Source organism: Pristiophorus japonicus, chromosome 19 (assembly GCF_044704955.1).
Source record: "Pristiophorus japonicus isolate sPriJap1 chromosome 19, sPriJap1.hap1, whole genome shotgun sequence".
In the NCBI taxonomy this organism is placed as follows: domain Eukaryota; kingdom Metazoa; phylum Chordata; class Chondrichthyes; family Pristiophoridae; genus Pristiophorus; species Pristiophorus japonicus.
This window is the reverse complement of record NC_091995.1, coordinates 19,451,985-19,474,222: the sequence shown is the minus strand read 5'-3', so window position 1 is coordinate 19,474,222 and position 22,238 is coordinate 19,451,985. Positions and strand designations below refer to the sequence as shown.

Below are 22,238 nucleotides of genomic sequence, written 5' to 3'. Positions count from 1 at the left end.
GGCCTGTTGGGTTATGACCAATGTGAACACATGAGGGATTTGAATTGCTTTGTTCCCGTGCATTGTGACTGAGGTAAAGGTTGGTCCATTGTAGTGGACCAGGATGCAATTATCCGAACCTGATTGTTTTCCTGTTTCTTGATTGCCCTGTGTCTTTTATTGTTTGTTGATATCATTCTGATAGATATATATATATATCTGTATCGGAATCTAGACCTCTGTTAGAAACCCTGCTGTTTAAGTTCATGTGTTCTCTGGTTTTCTGTCTGTCTCTCCTTCCTTCCTTTTCTTCCTTCCCAGCTCCCTCCCCCGTTCCCAGCTTTCCTTTAAATGACATTCCGCTGACGTAGACCCCCACCCCCCTCCTCTTCCCATAGTCTCCCAGCGACGTTCAACTCTTCCATTTATTAAATGAATTTGATTGAATCCTTTTTTTACTTGTAAGAACGGCAATTGTGTTTAATTTATTTTTTACAGATCTCTTGGATTTTTTTTTTACTTGACTGATTTTTTTTTAAAGCTGTGTTGTCGACGTACTCTAGTACACCTCTCTGCAGATAAATGCTGAAAATCGCTGCTTCCCCAATATCGCTTTGCCCGTTTTAAAGTTCATAATTTTGTAACCCAGCAGCCCACAGCTGTCCCAGTGACTCGGAGGCCTGTTAACCACACACATCGGGCAATGCCCCACGTGCAGTCCCTGTGCTGCGTTAGTTGATCTTGATTGGGACAGCAGCCAGGGGATATTACAATATGCCTCAGCGTTCTTAGATAAAGGGTGTGTGTGTGGGGGTTGGGGGTGGGGGAGGGTGTTGTAAATCAGTCACGGTTTGCGCTCCCCCCCGATCACCACTCAGTGACTCTGGCTGCAAAAGTACACACCTGCTGTGTGTATCTGTGTGTGAGAGAGGGGAGAGAATTGGGCTCCTCTGATGACTCTGCAGTCGAATAGCCTGCCGCCACTCACCGTCTTTGGCTCACACACGTGGAATGGCTACTGGAGGCGGGGTTGGGGGGGGGCAACTCCCCCACGTAACTGTACTCAGAGAGTCGACATCTTCTGGGCAGTGGTTGGGGAGAAATTGGGTGAAAGTTTTGCTTTTTTTTTTAAAGAAAGGTAACTTATTTCATATAGTTTCCACGGAGAAATCAGGTTTGCAACAGGTAGTTCCCAAAATGGAGGAGTTGTTGCACGCTAGCTGGCCTCTTGTGAACTTGGGTCCAGAGAGTTGTAGAATGCGGGCTCCTAAACCGGGAGTGCGGCAGTTCGGCCACTATTGGCGAGCAACTCGATCGAAATTATGACTTTTAAAATGGAAGACAACTTGGTTAAGGGGCAAAGCAGTTTTTGTGAATGAATGAGCGTGGAATCCACCCCTCCCCCCCTCCCACCATTGTACATTATTGCACTGTTTTGTTTTATACAAAAAAAACACTTGCAATGTCACACTTTCAGTGGAAACACAATAACTGTATTATCAGGGTTTTTTTGGGGGGAGGGGGGGCTCATTATGCAGAACATCAAAAAACAGTGGCAGCGCACAGACAGACCACCCAGGTTCAGTTGTTGGGGGTAAGCGGGAAAGTTGATGACAGGTGTTCAGTTAATGTGCACGTGCTGAAGTTTTTCCTTCAATATCACTGATGGGGGACATCAGCAGCTTATCTGATATCTCCCTATTTTGACTCAGTATTGTGTGTGCAAGGGGATGACGTATGGAACCTAGTATTCAATACTTACAAAGTTTCCCGTTCATTCAAATGGTCTTTATAGAGATAAAGAAAGAACAAACTTTCATTTATATAGCGCCTATCACAACCTCAGGACTTCGCAAAGCGCTTTACAACCAATCAAGTAGGTGTTTTGGAAGTGTAGTCACTGTTGTAATGTAGGAAACGCAGCAGCCAATTTGCGCACAGCAAGCTGCCACAAACAGCAGTGTGATAAATGATAAATCCGTTTTGATGTTGATTTGAGGGATAAATATTGGCCGGGACACGGGGGATAACTCCCCTGCTCTTCTGCAAAATAGTGGCCGTGGGATCTTTTACGTCCCCCTAGAGACGGAAAGACGGCACCTCTGACAGTGCAGTGGGCTCCCTCAGTACTGGGAGTGTCAGCCTGCATTATCCGCTCAAGTCTCTGGAGTGGGACTTGAACCCAGGACCTTCTGACTCACAGGTGAGGGTGCTACCCACTGAGCCAAGGCTAACGCCTAAAGAGATGTTTAATTTGTGTTGGATAGTAACTACAATCCACTGCGCCCTCTGACAAAAAGAGGAGCTTGACATGCCACGTTTTTATCGAAGCCCCTGGATACATGATATTGTTGCCGTCCCGTTTAGTTTTGAAGCTGGCATGTCGTGCGGTTCCTGCGTAATCTGTTTTTCGCTGAGGAAGCCGATCTTTGCTTAGCGTGCGCGCTCGAGGATATGAATGTCCAGAGACTTCTCACAGGTGAGGTCTCTGGAGAATACACCAGCTTTAGGTGCTCTGTGTACTTGTACTTGAGATTTAAACAAAATAAAAAAATCTGGGGACCTGAAATAAAACTAGGAAGACGCTGGGACATGCAGGTCAGTCAGGGTCTAAAGGAGGAAGGTGGTTCTGCTAAAGAGTCCCTTCCAAAACTAACCCATCTTTCTCTCTCGGATACGGTTTTAGCCTGACTTTGAAGAACCCTTCAATTCTGGGTTCTTGCCACCTGCCGATTGGAGACCCAATACCTGGGAGGGAGGGAGGGGGAGGTGGAAAATGGAGCTCTGTGTAGTGCTTGCAGCCCACCTGCAGTTTGGCTCCAAGGAGATGTCCAAGTTGGGCGTGTATTCAACTTGCCACGCAGGCTGAAAATCGGGTCTTGTGAGTTGTCCACCCAATACAGAACGATATAGAAAATAGTTGTAGAGCTGTTGAGTTGGGACTTGCGTGACACAACTAGTTCTTTCATTGCCATTGATTTTCGGTGGATAAGAAAATCGGTCGGTTTGTATAATGGTCGACCGATTCACACCAGCTTTACACCTTGAAGGCAAGTTGAAAATCCAAACCCCTCCCACCTGGAATGCCAATCCTCCTGGATCGCCCTGGAGTCTCCGGGAATTACAGACGAATCCCCAGGACACTGAGCAACACCCAGGAGGAAAAAAACCATAGAGGCCATTACAAAATTGTGTTTTACGTCTCTTTTTATTTCTTTTGAAAGCTTTTTTATTGGCGATTTGGGGTGGGGTGTTTGGCTGACGGTCAAAAATCGGCCAATTGGGTAACTGATTGGTTGTGGGAAGGCAGGGCGCCGCCCGTATGGACGTGTCGGGCGACCAATGTGGGGAGCGTGGGCGATGGGGCAGTTGGAAGCAGAAAGCGATGTAACGGCACCTCCAGGAATACGTCCAACCAGAGTTGCTGACCCTGTCTCCATGGGCTAGATTTAGCAACACTGTAATGTATTTGCTTCATGGGTTCTTCGCTGAAGAATTCATAGCAACGCATTGCTGTTGAGAACGAGTTGCTTAATTAGCAAAAGGTTTAACAATCACAGTACACATTATCTGTTCATCCACCAGACTCTGAACCATCTACCTGATTGTGGATCCCCCGAACCCAACTGGCTGGGGTTTTATTGAGTCTTGTGAACATCACGTGACTGGCTAAGCAACTCACAACTCAACAGCTCTACAACTATTTTGTGTATAACTTTAAATCAAGTGCTCCCTTTTGGTCAGGGCACTAGAACCCCCAAATAAAACTTTAAAGGAAACTTAAATCAAATTAAAATTTGGTTGCCGGGGGTGATGATCACTCCAGTCCCTCCGGCGACCACCTCACGTGTGGGCACCGCGTGCTTCATCTCCAGGGGCACCCTGGCGCGAGCGTACCAGTGGACACCGCGTGCTGCATCTCCAGGGACACCCTGGTGTGAACGTAGCCACGGAAGAGAGGCAGGTAGTCGGGCTGAATGACCCCAACAGCTCGACAACTATTTTTGTAAAAATACAATGTCATGGGATCTTTTAGGTCTACCTGAAAGAGTAGACGGGGCCTCAGTTTAACGTCTCATCTGAAAGACGTAACCACCGTCAGTGCAGCACTCCCTCAGTATTGCACTGGGAGTGTCAGCCTAGATTTGATTTTGTGCTCAAGTCAGTTGTGGGACTTGAACCCACAACCGGGGCAAGTGTGCTACCCACTGAGCCACAGCTCTACAAACCTGTGAGCATACTCACAGATGCATACATAACAAGTGACACTATTGTTTCCTGGCCAGATTGTGGAGACTGTTGGGTAATTCCCCCGTCAATCAGGCCTGGCGACCACATGGCTGTAAGTGACTGGGATTGACTTCATACACATCATTCGTGTTATGTAACTACCCTTCACTCATTGCGTTTGGCTGGAGAAATAACCCCGCTCTTGTCGGGAGACCTTGCTGCAATTTATTTTGGTTGTGATTTCTGTTTGCTGTAGTGAGTAGAGGCTCTGTTTAAATAGACTCTGTAGACTGTTTGCTGTAGTGCGCTGTTCACGTCTGCTGAGTAAATAGACTTTGTTTGCTGTAAATAGACTGTTGCTGAGTCCTGCCGCAAGCCATGTCCCACCTCCAAATCATTGGCTGACGCAGTGGTGTCAATTGACACTCTGCTTACGATGGGTGGTGCTTTTGACTGCCGTGGTTTTGACGGACGTGCTGCTTTGTAAGGTGGAGGGCAGGAACTGGAATTACAGTAACTTTGGGGATTGACTGGCATGAGTTTGGCTTACTCCCGTTTATTTTGGCTTTAGAAACTTAAAAAAAAAACACTCTTCTTCTCCACGTGGTTCAGCTGAATCAAGAGTTGAGCCATTTGTCATTGTGGCTGGAGGCCTTTTCGGCTTAAAATGAGGGGACTTTTTTTTAATGCAGTTTGCAAGATATAAAATGGAATAGAAAAGGCAAGTCTGGAGCACCTTTTTTAGGCTCGATGGCTGCAGGACAAGGGGGTTATAGGTAGAAATAAAGGGTAAGCTCACGACTGATGTCAGGAAGCCCCTCTCCACAGAGTAATTAGTACCAACAAGGCACAAGTCAGGAGTGTGATGGAACACTCTCCACTTGCCTGGATGAGTGCAGTTCCAACAACACTCAAGAAACTCAACACCATCCAGGACAAAGTAGCCCCCTTGATTGGCACCCCATCCACCAACCTTAAACATTCACTCCCTCCACCACCGGCGCACTGTGGCTGCAGTGTGTACCATCTACAAGATGCACTGCAGCAACTCGCCAAGGCTTCATCAACAGCACCTCCCAAACCCGCGACCTCTACCACCTAGAAGGACAAGGGCAGCAGGCGCATGGGAAGACCACCACCTACGTTCCCCTCCAACTTGGAAATATATCGGCCGTTCCTTCATCGTCGCTGGGTCACAATCCTGGAACTCCCTCCCTAACAGCACGGTCTGAGCACCTTCACCACACGGGACTGCAGCGGTTCAAGAAGGTGGCTCACCACCACCTTCTCAGGGCAATTGGGGATGGGCAATAAATGCCAGGGACGCCCACAACCTGAGAACGAATTTTTAAAAACCTGTAGTCATCTTCTGCGTAGGTTCGTGGGGGCAAGAATGTGCGAGTCGGCCATTTACAATTTGGGAACTGTTTCATTGTATCAGAGGAGCCAGGCACCCAGTGGGATTTTATATTTGTTTGTCCTCAGGATGTAGAACTGGTACAGGCGATTTTATTGCTCGTCCCTAATTGCCCGAGATAATTTTTTACAACTAACTGGCTTCTGAGACCACTTTATTGGGCAATGCGTCTACCACCTAGTGTGGGACTGGAGTCACGTGTAGGCCAGACTAGATACGTAATGGGGCCGGGAGGCGGGGGGGGGGAGGGGTGGGAAAGAGATGCAGTGGTGGGGGCAGAGGCTTGGAAGGACATCAGTGAGCCAGTTGGATTTCTATGGCAATCCGTAGTAATTGGAGGGTCATTTTAACCTAACTTGTGGAGTGGACATCCCACGGGTATGTGGGTCTCCAGTCAGTCAAACCCGCAGTGGTGTCATCCGCAGTCCGGCAGCCTGACTAGGAAGAATGGGGAAGAGGGGACTTGGGAGGTCTAACACCATTGGAATCAATAGCCTGATGATGGAGTCAGTGGGAGATATTTTTAACCTAACTCACCGGGCTCGGGTGGAATGCCGATTTTTATTTTTTTTGCATCCCGCCCAATATTGACTTCAGCAGAGATTAATGTCGGGCGGTGTGTAAAACCACTGTTGCACCTGATCCCGTCTAACGGGCGGGTTACGTTAATACTGCCCCCCTATTGTTTCCGGTGCCAGCCCAGAAGTGACAAGATTCATTGAATTCATTTTCACAAGTTGCCCTGGTGGGGATTGAACTACCAGATTCGCCAGTCAGGTACCACAACCCCAACACTGCCGTACTGTATGCATTCACAGTGGACTGAATTGTCCTGTGGTTCGAGGCCTGAGTTGTCTACACTTCTAGGTGGGGATCAGTGGCTGTCCTAAGCACTTCTCGACACCGTTTCAGTTGGCCTGGTGGTGTACTGAGCATAGAAAGATCCCAGCACCCCTCTGCTGAGTCAGCTGGTCTCAGTTGAAGCTACATAAGTCCTCGAGGCTGAGGGTCGGGGTGTGTGGCGGGGAGGGGGTGGAAATTGGATACCATTCACACTGATTATTCACTGACATAGAAACATAGAAAATAGGTGCAGGAGCAGGCCATTTGGCCCTTCGAGCCTGCACCACCATTCAATATGATGATGGCTGATCTTGCAACTTCAGTACCCTATTCCTGCTTTCTCTCCATACCCCTTGATCCCTTTAGCCACAAGGGCCACATCTAACTCTCTTTTGAATATATCTAACGAACTGGCCTCAACCACTTTCTGTGGTAGAGAATTCCACAGGTTCACCACTCTCTGGGTGAAAAAGTTTCTCCTCATCTCGGTCCTAAATGGCTTACCCCTTATCCTTAGACTGTGACCTCCTGGTTCTGGACTTCCCCAACATCGGGAACATTCTTCCTGCATCTAACCTGTCCAATCCCGTCAGAATTTTATATGTTTCTATGAGATCCCCTCTCATTCATCTAAATTGCAGTGAATATAACCCTCCCCGGTTAAAAAGTGAGTGTGGGGGTCCGCTCAGGCACGGTTGGTGATCCCTTCACTGCAGGATATCCACCTACTACTCTCAGGGCTATTCGAGCTCGGTTGGTGATGCCTCCACTGCCGAACATCTGCCCGATGCTCGCGGGGCTTGTGCATGCTGAATGGCCGCGTCAGCACTAGGCGCTGTTTAAGGGCCATGAACCGGACCCCAGCTTCAGTTAGTCAGCGCCATCAGGAAAGTGTGAGTGTGAAGCTGCTCTGACCCCATCGCAGCCCCTGGGGCAGACTTGACGTAGGTGTTAGTTAAGGGGTGGGTGTGGGGAGAGAGGGAGCAACGTAAAGAACGCTCGCTTATCTTCCAGGTATTCGGCAGGGCAGGGAAATCTCGGGAATTCTGCTGGACGAGGTTTCACTACCCATTTGGATTTTCCTCGAGCTCCACTGGGGCGTGGCAGGATGTGACTTGTGATGTTGGGGTTAGGAATATTGTAGCTGTTGGGTGTCCCTTCAGTGTGGCCTTCTCCCGAAGGTGCATATCCTTGTCTTTCCCAATAACCCTTGTGTGGATGTGTGTGTGTGTGTGTTAGTTCCTGCATGTCTGTAAAGAAATAAGTGACTGAAGGACCCTGCGATGTAGTTTCTATGTTTACAATAAAGCCCTGGGTGATTGGACCTCCCACTTACTGGTGTGTGTTTTTTTTTTAACTTCTTCCCTTTCTTTCCTACCCCGTTCACCTGTGAATTTGGCCAACAGTTCTCGGTGTACTGTCTGATGTCGTGCATCATGGTGTCGGCTCCTGTGAATGGCTAGTACCTCTGCGGTTAAAAGGGAACAATTCACTCCTGGCTGGTGTTGCACAGCTCGCTGGTGTTGCACAGCTCACTCGTGTCTGTGTAAAACTCCCTGTATGTGTACCAGGCGCGAAGGCAGATATTCACCCCTGTCTGGCACAGTTCAGCTCGTTTGTGCGAGTATGTAGGGGAGTGTGCTGCGAGTGTGTGCTAGCTCAGCCTTCGGCTGTCTGAGGAAAAGAGTGTTTGAAGACCAGGCCCTCAAATCTGGCACCAAGCTCATGGTCTACAGGGCTATGTATGGCTGAGACGTGGACCAAATACAGTAGACACCTCAAGTCGCTGCGAAATACCACCAACGATGTCTCCGCAAGATCCTGCAAATCCCCTGGGAGGACAGACGCACCAATGTCAACGTCCTCGACTGGGCCAACGTCCCCCAGTATCGCAGCACTGACCACACTTGATCAGCTCCGCTGGGCGGGCCACATTGTTCACGGGCCTGACACGAGACTCCCAAAGCAAGCGCTCTACTCGGAACTCCTACACGGCAAGCGAGCCCAAGGTGGGCAGAGGAAACGTTTCAAGGATACCCTTAAAGCCTCCCTGATAAAATGCAACATCCCCACCAACACCTGGGAGTACCTGGTCAAAGACCGCCCTAGGTGGAGGAAGTGTATCTGGGAGGGCGCCGAGAGCCTGCAGAAACCAAGCGGAAGGAGTGTGCGGCAAACCAGGTTCCCCACCCACCCTTTCCTCCAACCACTGTCTGTCCCACCTGTGACCAGGTCTGTAATTCCCGTATTGGACTGTTCATTTACCCAAGAACTCATTTTTAGAGCGACAGCAAGTCTTCCCCGATTTCGAGGGACTGCCTATGATGATGATATGTTGCGAGAATGTGGGGGAGGGTACGAGCGTGTGAGGGGAGGCGGGATGCGATCGCAGTGAGAGTGCGCGCATGCGGAGTGGGAGAGTGTGCGCATGCATGCGACCAAACCTCCGAATCACCTCGGCCTCTCTTTAATTAGCCTTTCAGACCTTAAAGAAAGAATTTTCACCGATTTAAGTACTTTTAGCAGTGTAGTCACTGTTGTAATGTAGGAAGCGTGGCAGCCAATTTGCACACAGACAGCGATGTGATAATGACCGGATAATTGTGTTTTTTTTTAGTGATGTTGGTTTAAGCGCTGTGGTTTTTAAAAAGAGGAAGGCGTGGAATGCCAATCCAACCATCAATTTGAAGAATGCAGTGTAGTTGAAGCCTTAGAGATACACACCTACACTGGAGCGGCGGAATAATATATTGTGCATCACTTGTCTAATGGTCTTTGTAAAACTGACATCCTCTGACTTGTAGTGACCAGCCGTTCCATAAATCCACTAGTGTGTGTATAATACAACACTGGTGTTTAGAGATCTTTCGCACTTCAGGCATCACACTTAGTATTGAAATGTACCAGAACGTGCATAAATGTTAATAGAAAGGGGAGAGAATGCCAACAGTTAATCTCTATTTGATCTTAGTGTGCTTTATTGCAATTAGCCTCTAATTGAACTCTGCCATTTATCGCAATTGGCCTCTAATTGACCTTGGTGCCATTTATCGCAATTGGCCTCTAATTGACCTTGGTGCGCTTTATCGCAATTGGCCTCTAGTTGACCTTGGTGCGCTTTATCGCAATTGGCCTCTAATTGATCTTGGTGCGCCTTATCACAATTGGCCTCTAGTTGACTTTGGTCTCTGCCTATTTGCAGCAATTGAACCAGAACAGGGCAAGTTAAGCTCATCTATCTGTAGCAGCCAAATAGCACATTGCGTATAACATAGTGGAGAATTCACGTCCTTTGGAGGGGGAGGGGGGTGGGGGTGGAACGGACGGACGCCATATCCTCCAACTTACGATGAGCAGTGCCAGGGCAGATCTGTTAGTTTTTAAGAAATAAAAATCTTGCTGTTACACTTCCGCTTCCAAAGGGAAACCATTTTATTCAGCCTTTGAGTTGATTTGGATCATTATTTTTGGCTCTATCTCATCCATATCTTCATTAGTTTGACATTCTCATTGTTTTGTTTCCACCCATCCCATTTTTCTCCACTTGGTTTCCACATTTCCTTTGCTATTTTCTCCTCCCAACATTCCATCTCTCTTCGCTCTCTTCCCCCACCCTCGCTTTTCTTCCTTTCCCAAATTCCGTACTCCTTTCCCAAATTCTGTACTCCTTTCCCTTTTCCTTGACTATAACCCAAATCTCCCCCCCCCCCCCCCCCTCGCTCTCCTCCCTTTGCCCCCCCCCCCCCCCCTGTATTTTTTGTTCTTGTCTTTCCTCGGATTAGCACGCCTGAGCAGCAGGGAATGGTTGCCATGGGGAACATGTACAGTCGCTACAACAAGAGCAGCTCTCAGTCTCCAGAACAAATGGCGGAGAAGTCAAGGGCAGCAGGTGAGTCATTTCAATATTACTTGCATTTTTAAGCAGTTAGCTTTCGACGTGACATCCAGTTAACGCGGCCTCTTGTACTTGGCATGTCTTTTAGGCATGAGATTTTATTTGACATAGTGGGTCCCTGCTCCCTTTCAGCGCAAGAGAGAGAGACACACATACACAGCTTGGGACTATCACCCCTTCCTCCATGCTATGAACTATTAATTCTCGTTCTTTAGTGTTGTGCAAAGTAGGGACGCAGCAGCTGATGCGGGGAGGGGCGGGGGAAGAGTTTGATAGAATGCAAGGACTGGGTGGAGCGGATTGGGTAATTAATAGAATAATCAATTATGGACGCTGGGCGTTGCGGGATTGTTTGCGGGGAGAGAGAGGCGTTCGAAGTAGGATGATTATTATTATTTGTTTGGAGAGGAGTTAGAGTTGAATGGCCTATTTTTTTCACTCTGGATGATGTTCTGAAGAAGAAAAAAAGAAAGACTTGGAGTTATATAGCGCCTTTCACGACCACCGGACGTCTCAAAGCGCTCTACATCCGATGAAGTACTTTTTTGGAGTGTAGTCACTGTTGTAATGTGAAAACGCGGCAGGCAATTTGTGCACAAGCAAGCTCCCACAAACAGCAACGCGATAATGAGCAGATAATCTGCTTTTGTTGTGTTGATTGAGGGATTAATAGTGTCACTGGAGATAACTCCCCTGCTTTTCTTCGAAATAGTGCCATGGGATCCACTTGAGAGAGCAAATGGGGCATCGGTTTAACGTCTCCTCCGAAAGACGGCACCTCTGACAGTGCAGCACTCCCTCAGCATTGCACTGGGAGTGTCAGCCTGGATTTTTGTGCCCTGGAGTGGGACTTGAACCCACAACCTTCTGACTCGGGCGAGAGTACGGCCCTTAAGAAACAGTAGTACCTTCAGAGAGGGAGCAGACCTATTTTTTGGGGGGACCAGAGGAAGCGGTGGGACCCGGAGCCACTTGGCGAGGGAGGGGGCTCTGAGGTATGTGGCTGTGTGGGAAAGTCCAAGGCCCCTGGAGATTGTAAACCCAACTGGCAATTAAGTAGCACGGATGAATCTGAGGAAAAGAGAGAAACGTAGAAAATAGGTGCAGGAGTAGGCCATTCGGCCCTTCGAGCCTGCACCGCCATTCAGTATGATCATGGCTGATCATTCAACGTCAGTACCCTATTCCTGCTTTCTCTCCATACCCCTTGATCCCTTTAGCCGTAAAGGCCATATCTAACTCCCTTTTGAATATATCTAACGAATTGGCCTCAACAACTCTCTGCGGTAGGGAATTCCACAGGTTAACAACACTCTGAGTGAAGAAGTTTCTCCTCATCTCGGTCCTAAATGGCTTACCCCTTATCCTTAGACAGTAACCCTTGGTTCTGGACTTCTCCAACATCGGGAACATTCTTCCTGCATCTAACCTGTCTAAACCCATCAGAATTTTATACGTTTCTATGAGATCCCCTCTCATCCTTCTAAACTCCAGTGGATACAGGCCCAGTCGATCCAGTCTCTCCTCATATGTCAGTCCTGCCATCCTGGGAATCCGTCTGGTGAACCTTCGCTGCATTCCCTCAATAGCAAGAATGTCCTTCCTCAGATTAGGAAACCAAAACTGTACACAATATTCACGGTGTGGCCTCACCAAGGCCCTGTACAACTGCAGTAACACCTCCCTGCTCCTATACTCAAATCCTCTCGTTATGAAGGCCAACATACCATTTGCCTTCTTCACCGCCTGCTGTACCTGCATGCCAACTTTCAATGACTGATGTACCATGACACCCAGGTCTCGTTGCACCTCCCCTTTTCCTAATCTGTCACCATTCAGATCATATTCTGTCTTCGTGCTTTTGCCCCCAAAGTGGATAACCTCACATTTATCCAGATTATACTGCATCTGCCATCCATTTGCCCACTCACCTAACCTGTTCAAATCACCCTGCAGTCTCTTAGCATCCTCCTCACAGCTCACACCGCCACCCAGCTTAGTGTAAATGGAGGTTTTGAAGACAGGCAGTTTAAGAGGGCTGTTAAAAGTTCAGTAGGTAGCTTATTGGTTCTGGTTCTGGACCAGCGATCCAGAGGTTGAGTTCACAGCCCACTGTGGCAAATTTAATTAATTAATTCTGGTCATTTATGAGCTGAGACAAAAACCCATCTGATTCACTCGTGTCCTTTTCGGGAAGGTAAGCTAGATGTGACTCCAGTTCCACACCAACGTGGTTGACCCTTAATACCCTTAGGGGCAATAAATGCCGGCCTTACCAGTGTCACCTACATCCTGATACTTTTTTTTTTAAGTTTAAGGTGACAATATTGATCACCCTCAGTAATTTATAAATGGTTCATAAACGAGTGTCTTCCTCGAGGTTCTGAAACTCTGGGCAGCACAGCAGGCTCTCGGTAGCTTTAACAGGTTTAAAGTTGCTATTTTTTTTTCCCTTTTAAAGAGAAACCAATATAGATTGAAAGTGCTGGAAATACTCAGCGGGTCAGGCAGAATCTGTGGAGAGAGAAACAGAGTTAACGTTTCAGGTCGACGACCCTTCGTCAGAACACAGTATTTTGCTGTTGTATTAGTTCTATTTACTCCATTATTGCTGCCTCCTTTAACCATGCTGGTGTCTGATTCATGCAACTTGTTCAGCGTGGGCTAAATTATTTTTGGGCATTTTTATCCAATAATTTTTTTTTTTTAACTAATTTTTTTTGCAGTTGCGACTGTGGTATAAAACCGTCTATAACCAATACCACCAAAAAACTGATTAAAAGTGGTCATACACCTCGCTGCCGTAACAACACCAACCACAATTGGAAGCTATTCATTGTGTGCCAAGCAGTGTGTGTGAGAGCTGTGGCGAGGTTTGCTACAAGTGCAAATCCCTTTTCTTTTGGGAAGTCTTGTGGAGAGGGGAATTCGGGGGAGGGGGGGGGGCAGGAACTTTTAGACCCAAGTGTAATGGAAGCTTCTTTCTCCAGGTTCTGACCAGAACTCGCCAGGACAGACCGAGCAGCTGGATCTTGGGTGAGCAACTTCTTCTCCTTTCTATGGTAGTAACAAAGCAAATGAAATGACAATATCTAGGTTGGATATCCAGGCCAAAGCTTCCCGTATAACCGCGTGGATAAATTGTACGGTGCCTGCGAATTTCCCTCTGGAGGGCAGTGCTCAGGGTCTGATCAGGAGCTCCACAGTCGCATGATGGGGCTGCTTTAATCTTCCACCTATGGAGACGGTGGCAGCATCTACCATGGCCGGTTCTGAGGCGGTTGATGGTTGTCCACTGTTTGCGAGGAAGGTTTGTTCCTACAGGTTGTACTGTGGGGTCCTCTATAAGGAATCCATTCCATATGTCATAGTTCTTCCAAGCATTTAGTCATCGGTCATCAAGGCCGAGGGGCGATCGCTGAAGGGCTTCAGCAATGGTCCCAAAATGGCCCACCAATCCGAAAATGGCCACCTTGGTTTGAGACGGGTGAGCAACGAACATCTGCCTCCGACCTGCCTCAGCCATCTGCTGCCAGATGTCCGTTAGTTAATCCCCTCATGTCCCCCCGCTCACTAGCCACCATTAAGTAGTGGTTTCCACGCGCGAACCACCCCCACCCCCCCCCCCCCCCCCCCCCCTCCACCACTCACTTGACCAGCAATCCCGTGGTAAGCTCCTGCTTCTCGTGGCCACACAGGCCAGGAAGAGCCTTGGTTTGGTCCTTGGTCAGTGTTGAGTTCGCAGATCGGGTGGCGATCGGTGGCCCAACCGCCTGGAAGTGTGCGAGCATGTGGGTCTCCGGTCAGTCAGACCTGCGGCGGTCTCGTTCGCAGTCAGACAGCCTGACTAGGAAGAATGGGGCAAGTGTGGCCGTGGGAGCTTGGATATCCTTGCAACCTTAGCCCAACAATGGACTAACATACAAAATTCTTACTGGGCCTGACGGGGTAGATGCAGGGAGGATGTTTCCTCTGGCTAGAACCAGGGGTCACCGTCTCAGAATAAGGGGTTGGCCATTTAGGACTAAGCTGAGGAGAAACTCCTTCACGCAGTGGGTGGTGAATCTTTGGGATTCTCTACCCCAGAGGGCTCTGGATGCTCAGTCGTTGAGTATATTCAAGTCCGAGATCAATAGATTTTTGAATATTAAGGAAATCAAGGGATATGGGGATAGTGCAGTAAAGTAGAGTTGAGGTTGAAGATTCTTATTGAATGGCGGAGCAGGCTTGAGGGGCCGAATGGCCGACTCCTGCTCCTATGAGTCGGAGGGGTTCATTTTAACCCAACTCGCCGGGCGGGGATCCCACGAATTGCTCTGATGTCACTTTAACGGAGAATATAATCCGGGGCGAGGGGGTAAAACCAGGGTTGCACCCGATCCCTCTGTTCCCTGAATTCAGTTAAAATTGCCCCCACAGTGCCTTTCAGAGAGGAGAAAAAGGGTAAAAGGTTTGGTGGGGGGGTCGTGTTCTATGGGTGTTGGTCGGTGTGAGCTGCTCAGCCTGCCTGTATCGAGCGGCCAGAGTCTCCGTCAGCTCTCTCTGGCCGACAGGAACCCCCCCCGAGCTACCCCGGAGCAGGTGTGGAAGCCAAAGTGCTTCACTAGTGGATCATGACCTTGTAGCTCCCCCAAGGGCTTGCTCAGTGAGCAGTTGAGTCGTTTTTGATCCCAGGCGGGGATCCCACGATGTGCAACTCCTGATTGTGTGCCGAGTTGCCTGATCACAGTCAAGGACGAGAAAAAAGGAGTCTACAGTTAGCCTCAGCATGTTATGGAAGGCATGTTAAAATGCCTTTCCCCCCCGCCCCCCACTGACCCATGGTGGAATGCTTCTAAGGGAAACCTAGATAATTGCATGAGGGCGAAAGAAATGGAAGGTTATGCTGACAGGGTGGGATGCAGTCGATGTGGGGAGAAGGCTGGTGTGCAGCATAAACTAATTCCACCCCAGCTGGAGTATTGTGGAGAATGTTTCACTTGTGGGGTAGAGCATAACTAGAGGCCATCAGTACAAGATAGTCACCAAGAAATCCAATCGGGAATTCAGAGGAAACTTCTATACCCAGAGAGTGGTGAGAATGTGGAACTCACCACCACAGGGAGTGGTTGAAGCGAATAGTATAGATGTATTTAAGGGGCGTCTGGAACAACATATGAGGGAGAAGGGAATAGAGGGTAATGCTGATAGAGTTAGATGAGGAAAGACGGGAGGAGGCTCGAGTGGAGCATAAACACCGGCATGGACTGGTTGGGCCGAATGGCCTGTTTCTGTGCCGTGTATCCGATATAATCCTATGGGCACCACACTTTAGGAAGGACGTGAAAGGTTTGGAGAGGGTGCAGAAGAGACTTGGAATGGTTTCAGCGATGTGGGAATACAGTTACATGGAGAGACTGGAGAAGCTGGGGTTGTTCCCCCTTGGAGCAGAGTAGGTTAAGGACATTTATTCGAGGTGTTTAAAATCATGACAGTAAATGGAGAAGCTATTTCCAATGGCTGTAGTCGATAACCAGAGGGCACAGACTTGAGGTGATTGGCACAAGAACCAAAGGCAACACGAGGGGACATTTGTTTTACGCAACGAGTGGTTAGGATCTGGAGCGCGCTGCCTGATAGGGTGGTGGAGGCAGATTCAATGGTAGCCTTCTAAAGAGAAGTGGATAAATATCTGAAGGAGAAAAAATTGCAGGGTTATGGGGAAGGAGTGGGGGGGAGTGGGACTAATTGAATTGCTCTTCGAAAGAGCTGGCGGCAACTCGATGGGCCGAATGGCCCCTCATACTGTACTATTCTATGAAACACCAGCATGGAATAGTTGGGCCGTAGAGCCTGTTTCTGTGCTGTGCATTTGATGTAATTAGATGAATGTGGAACAGTGGTGCCCTGTAGTCTTGAAGGGACACACATGCACTTATACTGTAAAAAGAAAGAAAGACTTGCATTTATATAGCGCCTTTCACGACCATCGGACGTCTCAAAGCACTTTACAACCAATGAAGTACTTTTTGGCGTGCAGTCACTGTTGTAATGTGGCAAAGTGTAGCAGCGGAATAATACATTCTCCATCGCCTGGTCTACTGGTTAATTTTGTGTTCTTCATTTCAGAGCAACGGATTCCCCGGCCAGAGGACCGGACCAGCTGATTCGATGCGTGCCCCCTTTGGACCTGGAGAGCCTCCCCTGCGATTCGCCCTCTCAACGGAGCCAGGCGCCGCTGCCATCCGCGGGAGACTGTGAGCCCCCCCCGGCACCCAGGCCACCGGAGAAGCCCCTCCCGGGAGAGCGAGCCTGGCCAGAGGAGGCCCCGCTTGCCAAGGGTCAGCTGTCTGGAGGTGGCAACCCTCCGGACGCAGCCCCCTGGTTGGGGAAGGCGGGCGGAGGCTCCGCGGAGGGGCCCCCGGTCGAAGGAGGGTCGGGGGACAGTGAGGAGCAGGATCCCGACCAGCGGCCCCGGCGTGACCAAGCGACGGCCTGGTCTTCCGGCTCGTACGGCGGGAAGGAGCGAGGCGGCGGCATCTCGTGGGCGGAGCTGGGCGTTCCCATCAACGCCCAGTGGATACGACACAAGCAGGAGTTCAGGAACACTAGACCCTGGTGAACCATGAGAGAGTCACTGGGGGAGGACCCTAAGTTGCCTGAAACCTCGTTGTGGCAACCTGTTCCCACCAGTAATAACACCCCCCTCCCTTCCCCTTCCCGGTAACCAAGGAAAGGCAATTGTTCCACCTTGCTTTCTTCTGACCCGGCCCCGCACCCCTCACCGACGGCAACTGAGCTCAGGATGTGCCTATTGGCAGCGCGCACCTTGCGGCCTCGAAAGGGGATTCATCCCAGCTCCCGCTTTCGGAGCACAATGTAATACACACTCTGCGTTGTGTGGGGTAACACCGGTGTCGGTGCCCAAACAGCGTGCCCTCCCGCTCAGCACTGTGAGCAATGCCACGGGAGATCTGCCAGTGCTCTGTCCGCTCCAATACTCCCAGAACCCCGGAAGGGAACCCGAAAAACCGTGGTCTTGCCAATCGGAGGAGTGGTCCGCTCGGGAATTGGCCACTGCCTTTAACTAACCAGCCTCTTCGCCTTCCTCAGGGAACATGGATTATCGCCATCGCCTTCCCTCACCACCCCCCCACCCCCGTGTCTCAAAATTGTTTGAGGGCTATTGCTCGAATGGGGTAATGGCAGGGGGTTCCGTCATGCATGTGACGTGCACATAAACCCCTAGCTATGTTCGAGTCTCCATACCAAAGAACTGAGAGCCACGCAACAAGTAGAGTTTCTGTTTGCCTGACGTGGCGAGCATCCTCCCCCCACCCCCCTCAGGACCCCGCCACCCTCCCCCTAAACTCTCGGGGCTCCGGCAAGGGCCACGGCCCCTGTGGCACTGACTGTCGGAGTTTAATCGGCTAAAATATACAACACATTTACCGGCGCACAGCACTAATTAAACCTCCCACCGCTTGCCCCACTAACACCCAGCCCCCACCCCCACCCCCACAATTGTCGGGGCATTGGTTGGCAAAGAGATTATCTGTAGCCGAGTGGGGGAGGAATGTCCGCTTCCAACGATGGGCCTAAACCTCCCCCCCCCCCCCACCTCCCCTCCAGGGTCCGTCATTGAGCCAGGGTAGGCTGGACAATCATCAACAGAGCATTGCAACCCTGACTGGCTTGGGTAGTGGATTGTCAAGTCTGCCACAGACGATCCACTGGTGCCCTTTTAAAAAAAATTAATTCTCGGGATGTGGGCATCGCAGGCAAGGCCGGCATTTATTGCCCATCCCTCACTGCCCTTGAGAAGGTGGTGGTGAGCTGCCTTCTTGAACCGTTGCAGTCCCGTGTGGTGAAGGTGGTCCCACAGTGCTGTTAGGGAGGGAGACGATGAAGGGACGGTGATATATTTCCAAGTCAGGATGGTATGTGACTTGGCGGGGAGGGGGTGGAGGGAGGGGAACGTGGAGGTGGTGGTGTTCCCATGCGCCTGCTGCCCTTGTCCTTCTAGGTGGCAGAGGTCGCGGGTTTGTGAGATGCTGCTGAAGCTGTGTCCCATTGGCAATCGCATGAGCCCAAATAGGACCTCACTTGTCGTCCTTCCCAAGAAGGATCGGCACTAGTTGGTTGTACACTTAGTTCAAGAGTGTGGCCTTTTTAAAAAAAAAAAACCTCTTCTGAGGAGATCACGGTGCGAGCAAACAGTAGGGCAAAGTCGGAAGGTCACCAGAAAGTGGCCATCAACCCAATGATAGAATGTCAGGAAATGGCAGTCACCGTGGAAAGAGGGGCATATTATCGCCTTGGTCACGTTCGTATAAGGAATGTATGATGGCATCAAGTTTATTGGCACAACTTGATCAACAGGGTCACTCAAAGCAGTCCTTGCACCAATCATGCCACATGTTGGTGTTGCTAGGTTTTATCTACCCTGTTCTGGGGGTAACTCGCAGGTTTAACCCTGAACGGATGGAACCCATGGATGTAAAGGCAGAGTGTGGTCGCCGAGTGCAACCTATCATCTGAAGGCTGGCATTGGAGTGGGGCATGAATCCCCAATTTTCCGAGGCAGCCATGAGAGTTACCGACTGGGGAAAGCTGAGATAGTAAAGGGGACATCTCGGGATCTTTTGAACAGGTTGATGGAATCACAGAAAAATAACGACACAGAAGGTGACCATTGTGTCTGTGCCGGTTGAAAAAGAGCCACCCAGCCGAATCCCACCTTCCAGTGGCCGTAGCCCTGTAGGTTACGGCACTTCAAGTGCATATCCAAATATTTTTTAAATGTGATGAGGGTTTCTGCCTCTACCACCCTTTCAGGCAGTGAGTTCCAGACCCCCACACCTGGTTAAAGAAATTTCCCCACATCTCCTCTAAACCTCTCTCCAATTACTCTAAACCTATGCCCCTGTTTGTTGACCCCTGTACCAAGGGAAACGGGTCCTTCCTATCCAGGCGTCTCATAATTTTATACACTTCAATCAGGTCTCCCCTCAGCCTCCTCTGTTCCAAAGAAAACTGACCCAGCATCTCCAATCTTTCCTCATAGCCAAAATTCTCCAGTCCAGGCAATATCCTCGTAAATCTCCTCTGCACCCTCTCCAGTGCAATTACCTGTAATTGCATCTTTTCTGTAATGTGGTGACCAGAACTGCACACAGTACTCCAGCTGCGGCCTAACCAGTGTTTTATACTGGCTGACTCATTAGCCTGCATTACAGCGGTCGAACGTGCTTCAAAGTAATTCACCTCTGTGAAGAGCTTTGAACTGTATCAATGACATACAAATGAAGGTCTTTCTGTGCTTTAACCCAATGGCCTTAGCAAAGTTTGGCACTGAGTTTAGTGCACCTGCTGTTGGTGCCCGCCCTGCCCTGCCCCGCCGTACACTGGGTCTCTGGAGCTGCTGATCAATGGCCTTGTTTCATGCCAAATCTGACCAAGGTGCTCAACCAAAGATTGCCTTTCTGTGCTTGTAGTGTCTTGTGTGACCAGACGAGGGTGAGAGTTCTCAGTTCCACGAGTACAGCTGCTTGTAAACCCCAACCCTTCATAGTAACGGGGCCAGGTATCGACGCAGCCATAACATTTCCCCCGAAGTTCGCTTGCCCTCCAGCAGAATGCTTTAATTTATTGGGTGAAGAAGGTCTTTTGGAAATCGAGAGGCTCGATAATTGGGATTGTATTGCTTCGCAATGATGCCTTGTTAAATAAGGAAGGAGGACGCTGTACAAGCCAGCAGAGAGGAGCCTGCAGGAACTACTTCAACCTGTGTAGTCATGCTATAACACAGCGCTTTTTGCACAGAAACCTCAAACAATTCCTGGTCTGCTACTAAAATGAAGGATACCGCTGCAATCTCGTCGCCGTGTGAATAATTTAAAATGCTCCTGTACTAAAACTCTTGTGTTTTTAAAAACGTGTAACTATCTACTCAATGGAATGTACCATCATGCTGCCTTGATTGCTGAAAGATTGCATTACTTTTGATTATTGTCAATTGTGTCAGCCTACACTCGGTGGGTAGCACTCCCCCCTCTGCGTCAGAAGGTCATGTGTTCAGGCCCCATAAGGCAGACTTGAGCACAAAATTACAGGCTGACGCTCGCAATACAGTGCTGAGGGAGCGCTATACTGTCGGAGGTGCCGTCTTTCGGATATAATAAACCAACATCTGCTCTCGGGTGGATGTGAACGATCCCATGGCACTATTTTGAAGAAGAGCATGGGTGCCATTCCCGGTGTCCTGGCCACTATCCCAAAAACCAACTCACTAAAAACAGTTTATCTTCTCACCATCACATTGCTGCCTGTCACGTTTCCTACGTTACAACAGTTACATTTTAAAAGTACGTCATTGGTTGTAAAGCACTTTGGGGTGGCCTGAGGTCGTGAAAAGTGCAACCCATTTTTTTAAAAACCTGGTTGCGACGTCCCATGAATGTAATGGAGGGAAAACGGGTAAAGGAATTGCTTGCTGTAACGACACCATTTAATGCACCCTGTCGGGTTTGGGTTCTGATCGAATTAGATTCACAGTGGGTGGAAGAGTTGCAATGAGACAGCGGAGGGAAAGAAGTTTTGGAAACGATGATTAAGAGTATGAGGTCAAGTTCTGCTGCGCCCTGCTGTAGAACTGCAAAGTTCTCCCACGCCAGTAGCACCCACGGTTCTGACCTTTTGCATCATTCCGTCTTTGGAAATTTCATCTTAGTTCGCCTCCTCAAAATTCCATTTGGCTTCTGTTTGCTGTATCGAATGTACAGCACAGAAACAGGCCCTTTGGCCTAACTGCTCCACACATGCCTCCTCCAATCATCTCACCCCTATCACCATATCCTTCAATTCCTTTCTTCCTTGTGTTTGCTTAGCTTTCGCCTCAACCACTTCCATGTGGTACCGAGTTCCACATTCTCCACGCGCTGGGTAAAGATGGTTCTCCTAAATTCCCTGTTGGAATTAATTACGTAATCACTGATTAACCGTGGGAATTTAAATAATTAATTCTTACCAAAGGCTGATGATTTTGAGGCTGCGAAATAGGCCAGTAAAGATTGCAAAGCAATAAAGATGGTTGCAGCATATCCTGGGCTGTTTCACTGAGCACTCTTATTTTGTGCTTGTAAATTGGTCCCTCTTTAAGCCATGGTCAGTTCAACTGATATTCAAAAGGGCTCCCCGACATAATTTATCCTCTCATCACCCCTTTGGCTATAACCCGCGTGGTCACGCTGCCCTTACGAGACTGATCTCGCGTACAATCTTTAATATATTAGAAGTCTTGCATATACATACACTACTTGTGACACACTTTATATAACACCCATCAGATTGTGTTGGAAAATATTCCTATTATAAAATATTGTATCCTCCCACATGGCAAGCAATGGCAGGGGAGATCTGATAGTGGGCATTAATGATGGCTACCTCATTAAGCAAGATCCATATAAATCACCCCACCACCGAAAACCTGCTCTCATTATGGTTCCCCCAGCCTTATAACGAAGCCTATTTATGTAATTAATGCACATAAGGAAGCTGCACTAACTATTAAGTTCTCATTCTGTGCTTTGAAAATGGAGTGGAAATGGGACATTTGCCATTCAATTTGGATGATCCTGCTCATGAGTATTTTCTGCATGTGCATGAGGCATGGAAATGTAGTTCTACCTTCAGTGCCTTGGGGCTGGGATTACACTACATGCAATCCCCGGCCCCATCTCTTTATAGTCCAGGTAGTTCCGACAGTAAAATGTGGTAACTAACTTTTGCCTATTAAATTATTAATGGACTCAGTAAATGTAACACCGAATGCTTTGGTGTGTTCACACTGAGAACAAAAAGTCTGTAATAAAAATATTTTTGTATGCACATGTT

General features: G+C 49.0%; 1 protein-coding gene across 2 annotated transcripts in view; it reads left to right on the top strand.

Annotated features, from left to right (window-relative positions):
• The window catches only part of atat1 (alpha tubulin acetyltransferase 1), a 70,123-nt gene extending 47,885 nt beyond the window's left edge, over positions 1-22,238 (top strand). For both annotated transcript variants that reach the window (XM_070861354.1, XM_070861353.1), the window contains 3 exons: positions 10,252-10,358; positions 13,355-13,400; positions 16,473-22,238. In XM_070861354.1, the coding sequence (XP_070717455.1) occupies positions 10,252-10,358; positions 13,355-13,400; positions 16,473-16,965 (646 nt within the window). In that variant the 3' untranslated portion in view covers positions 16,966-22,238. The remainder of the gene's footprint in view (positions 1-10,251; positions 10,359-13,354; positions 13,401-16,472) is intronic.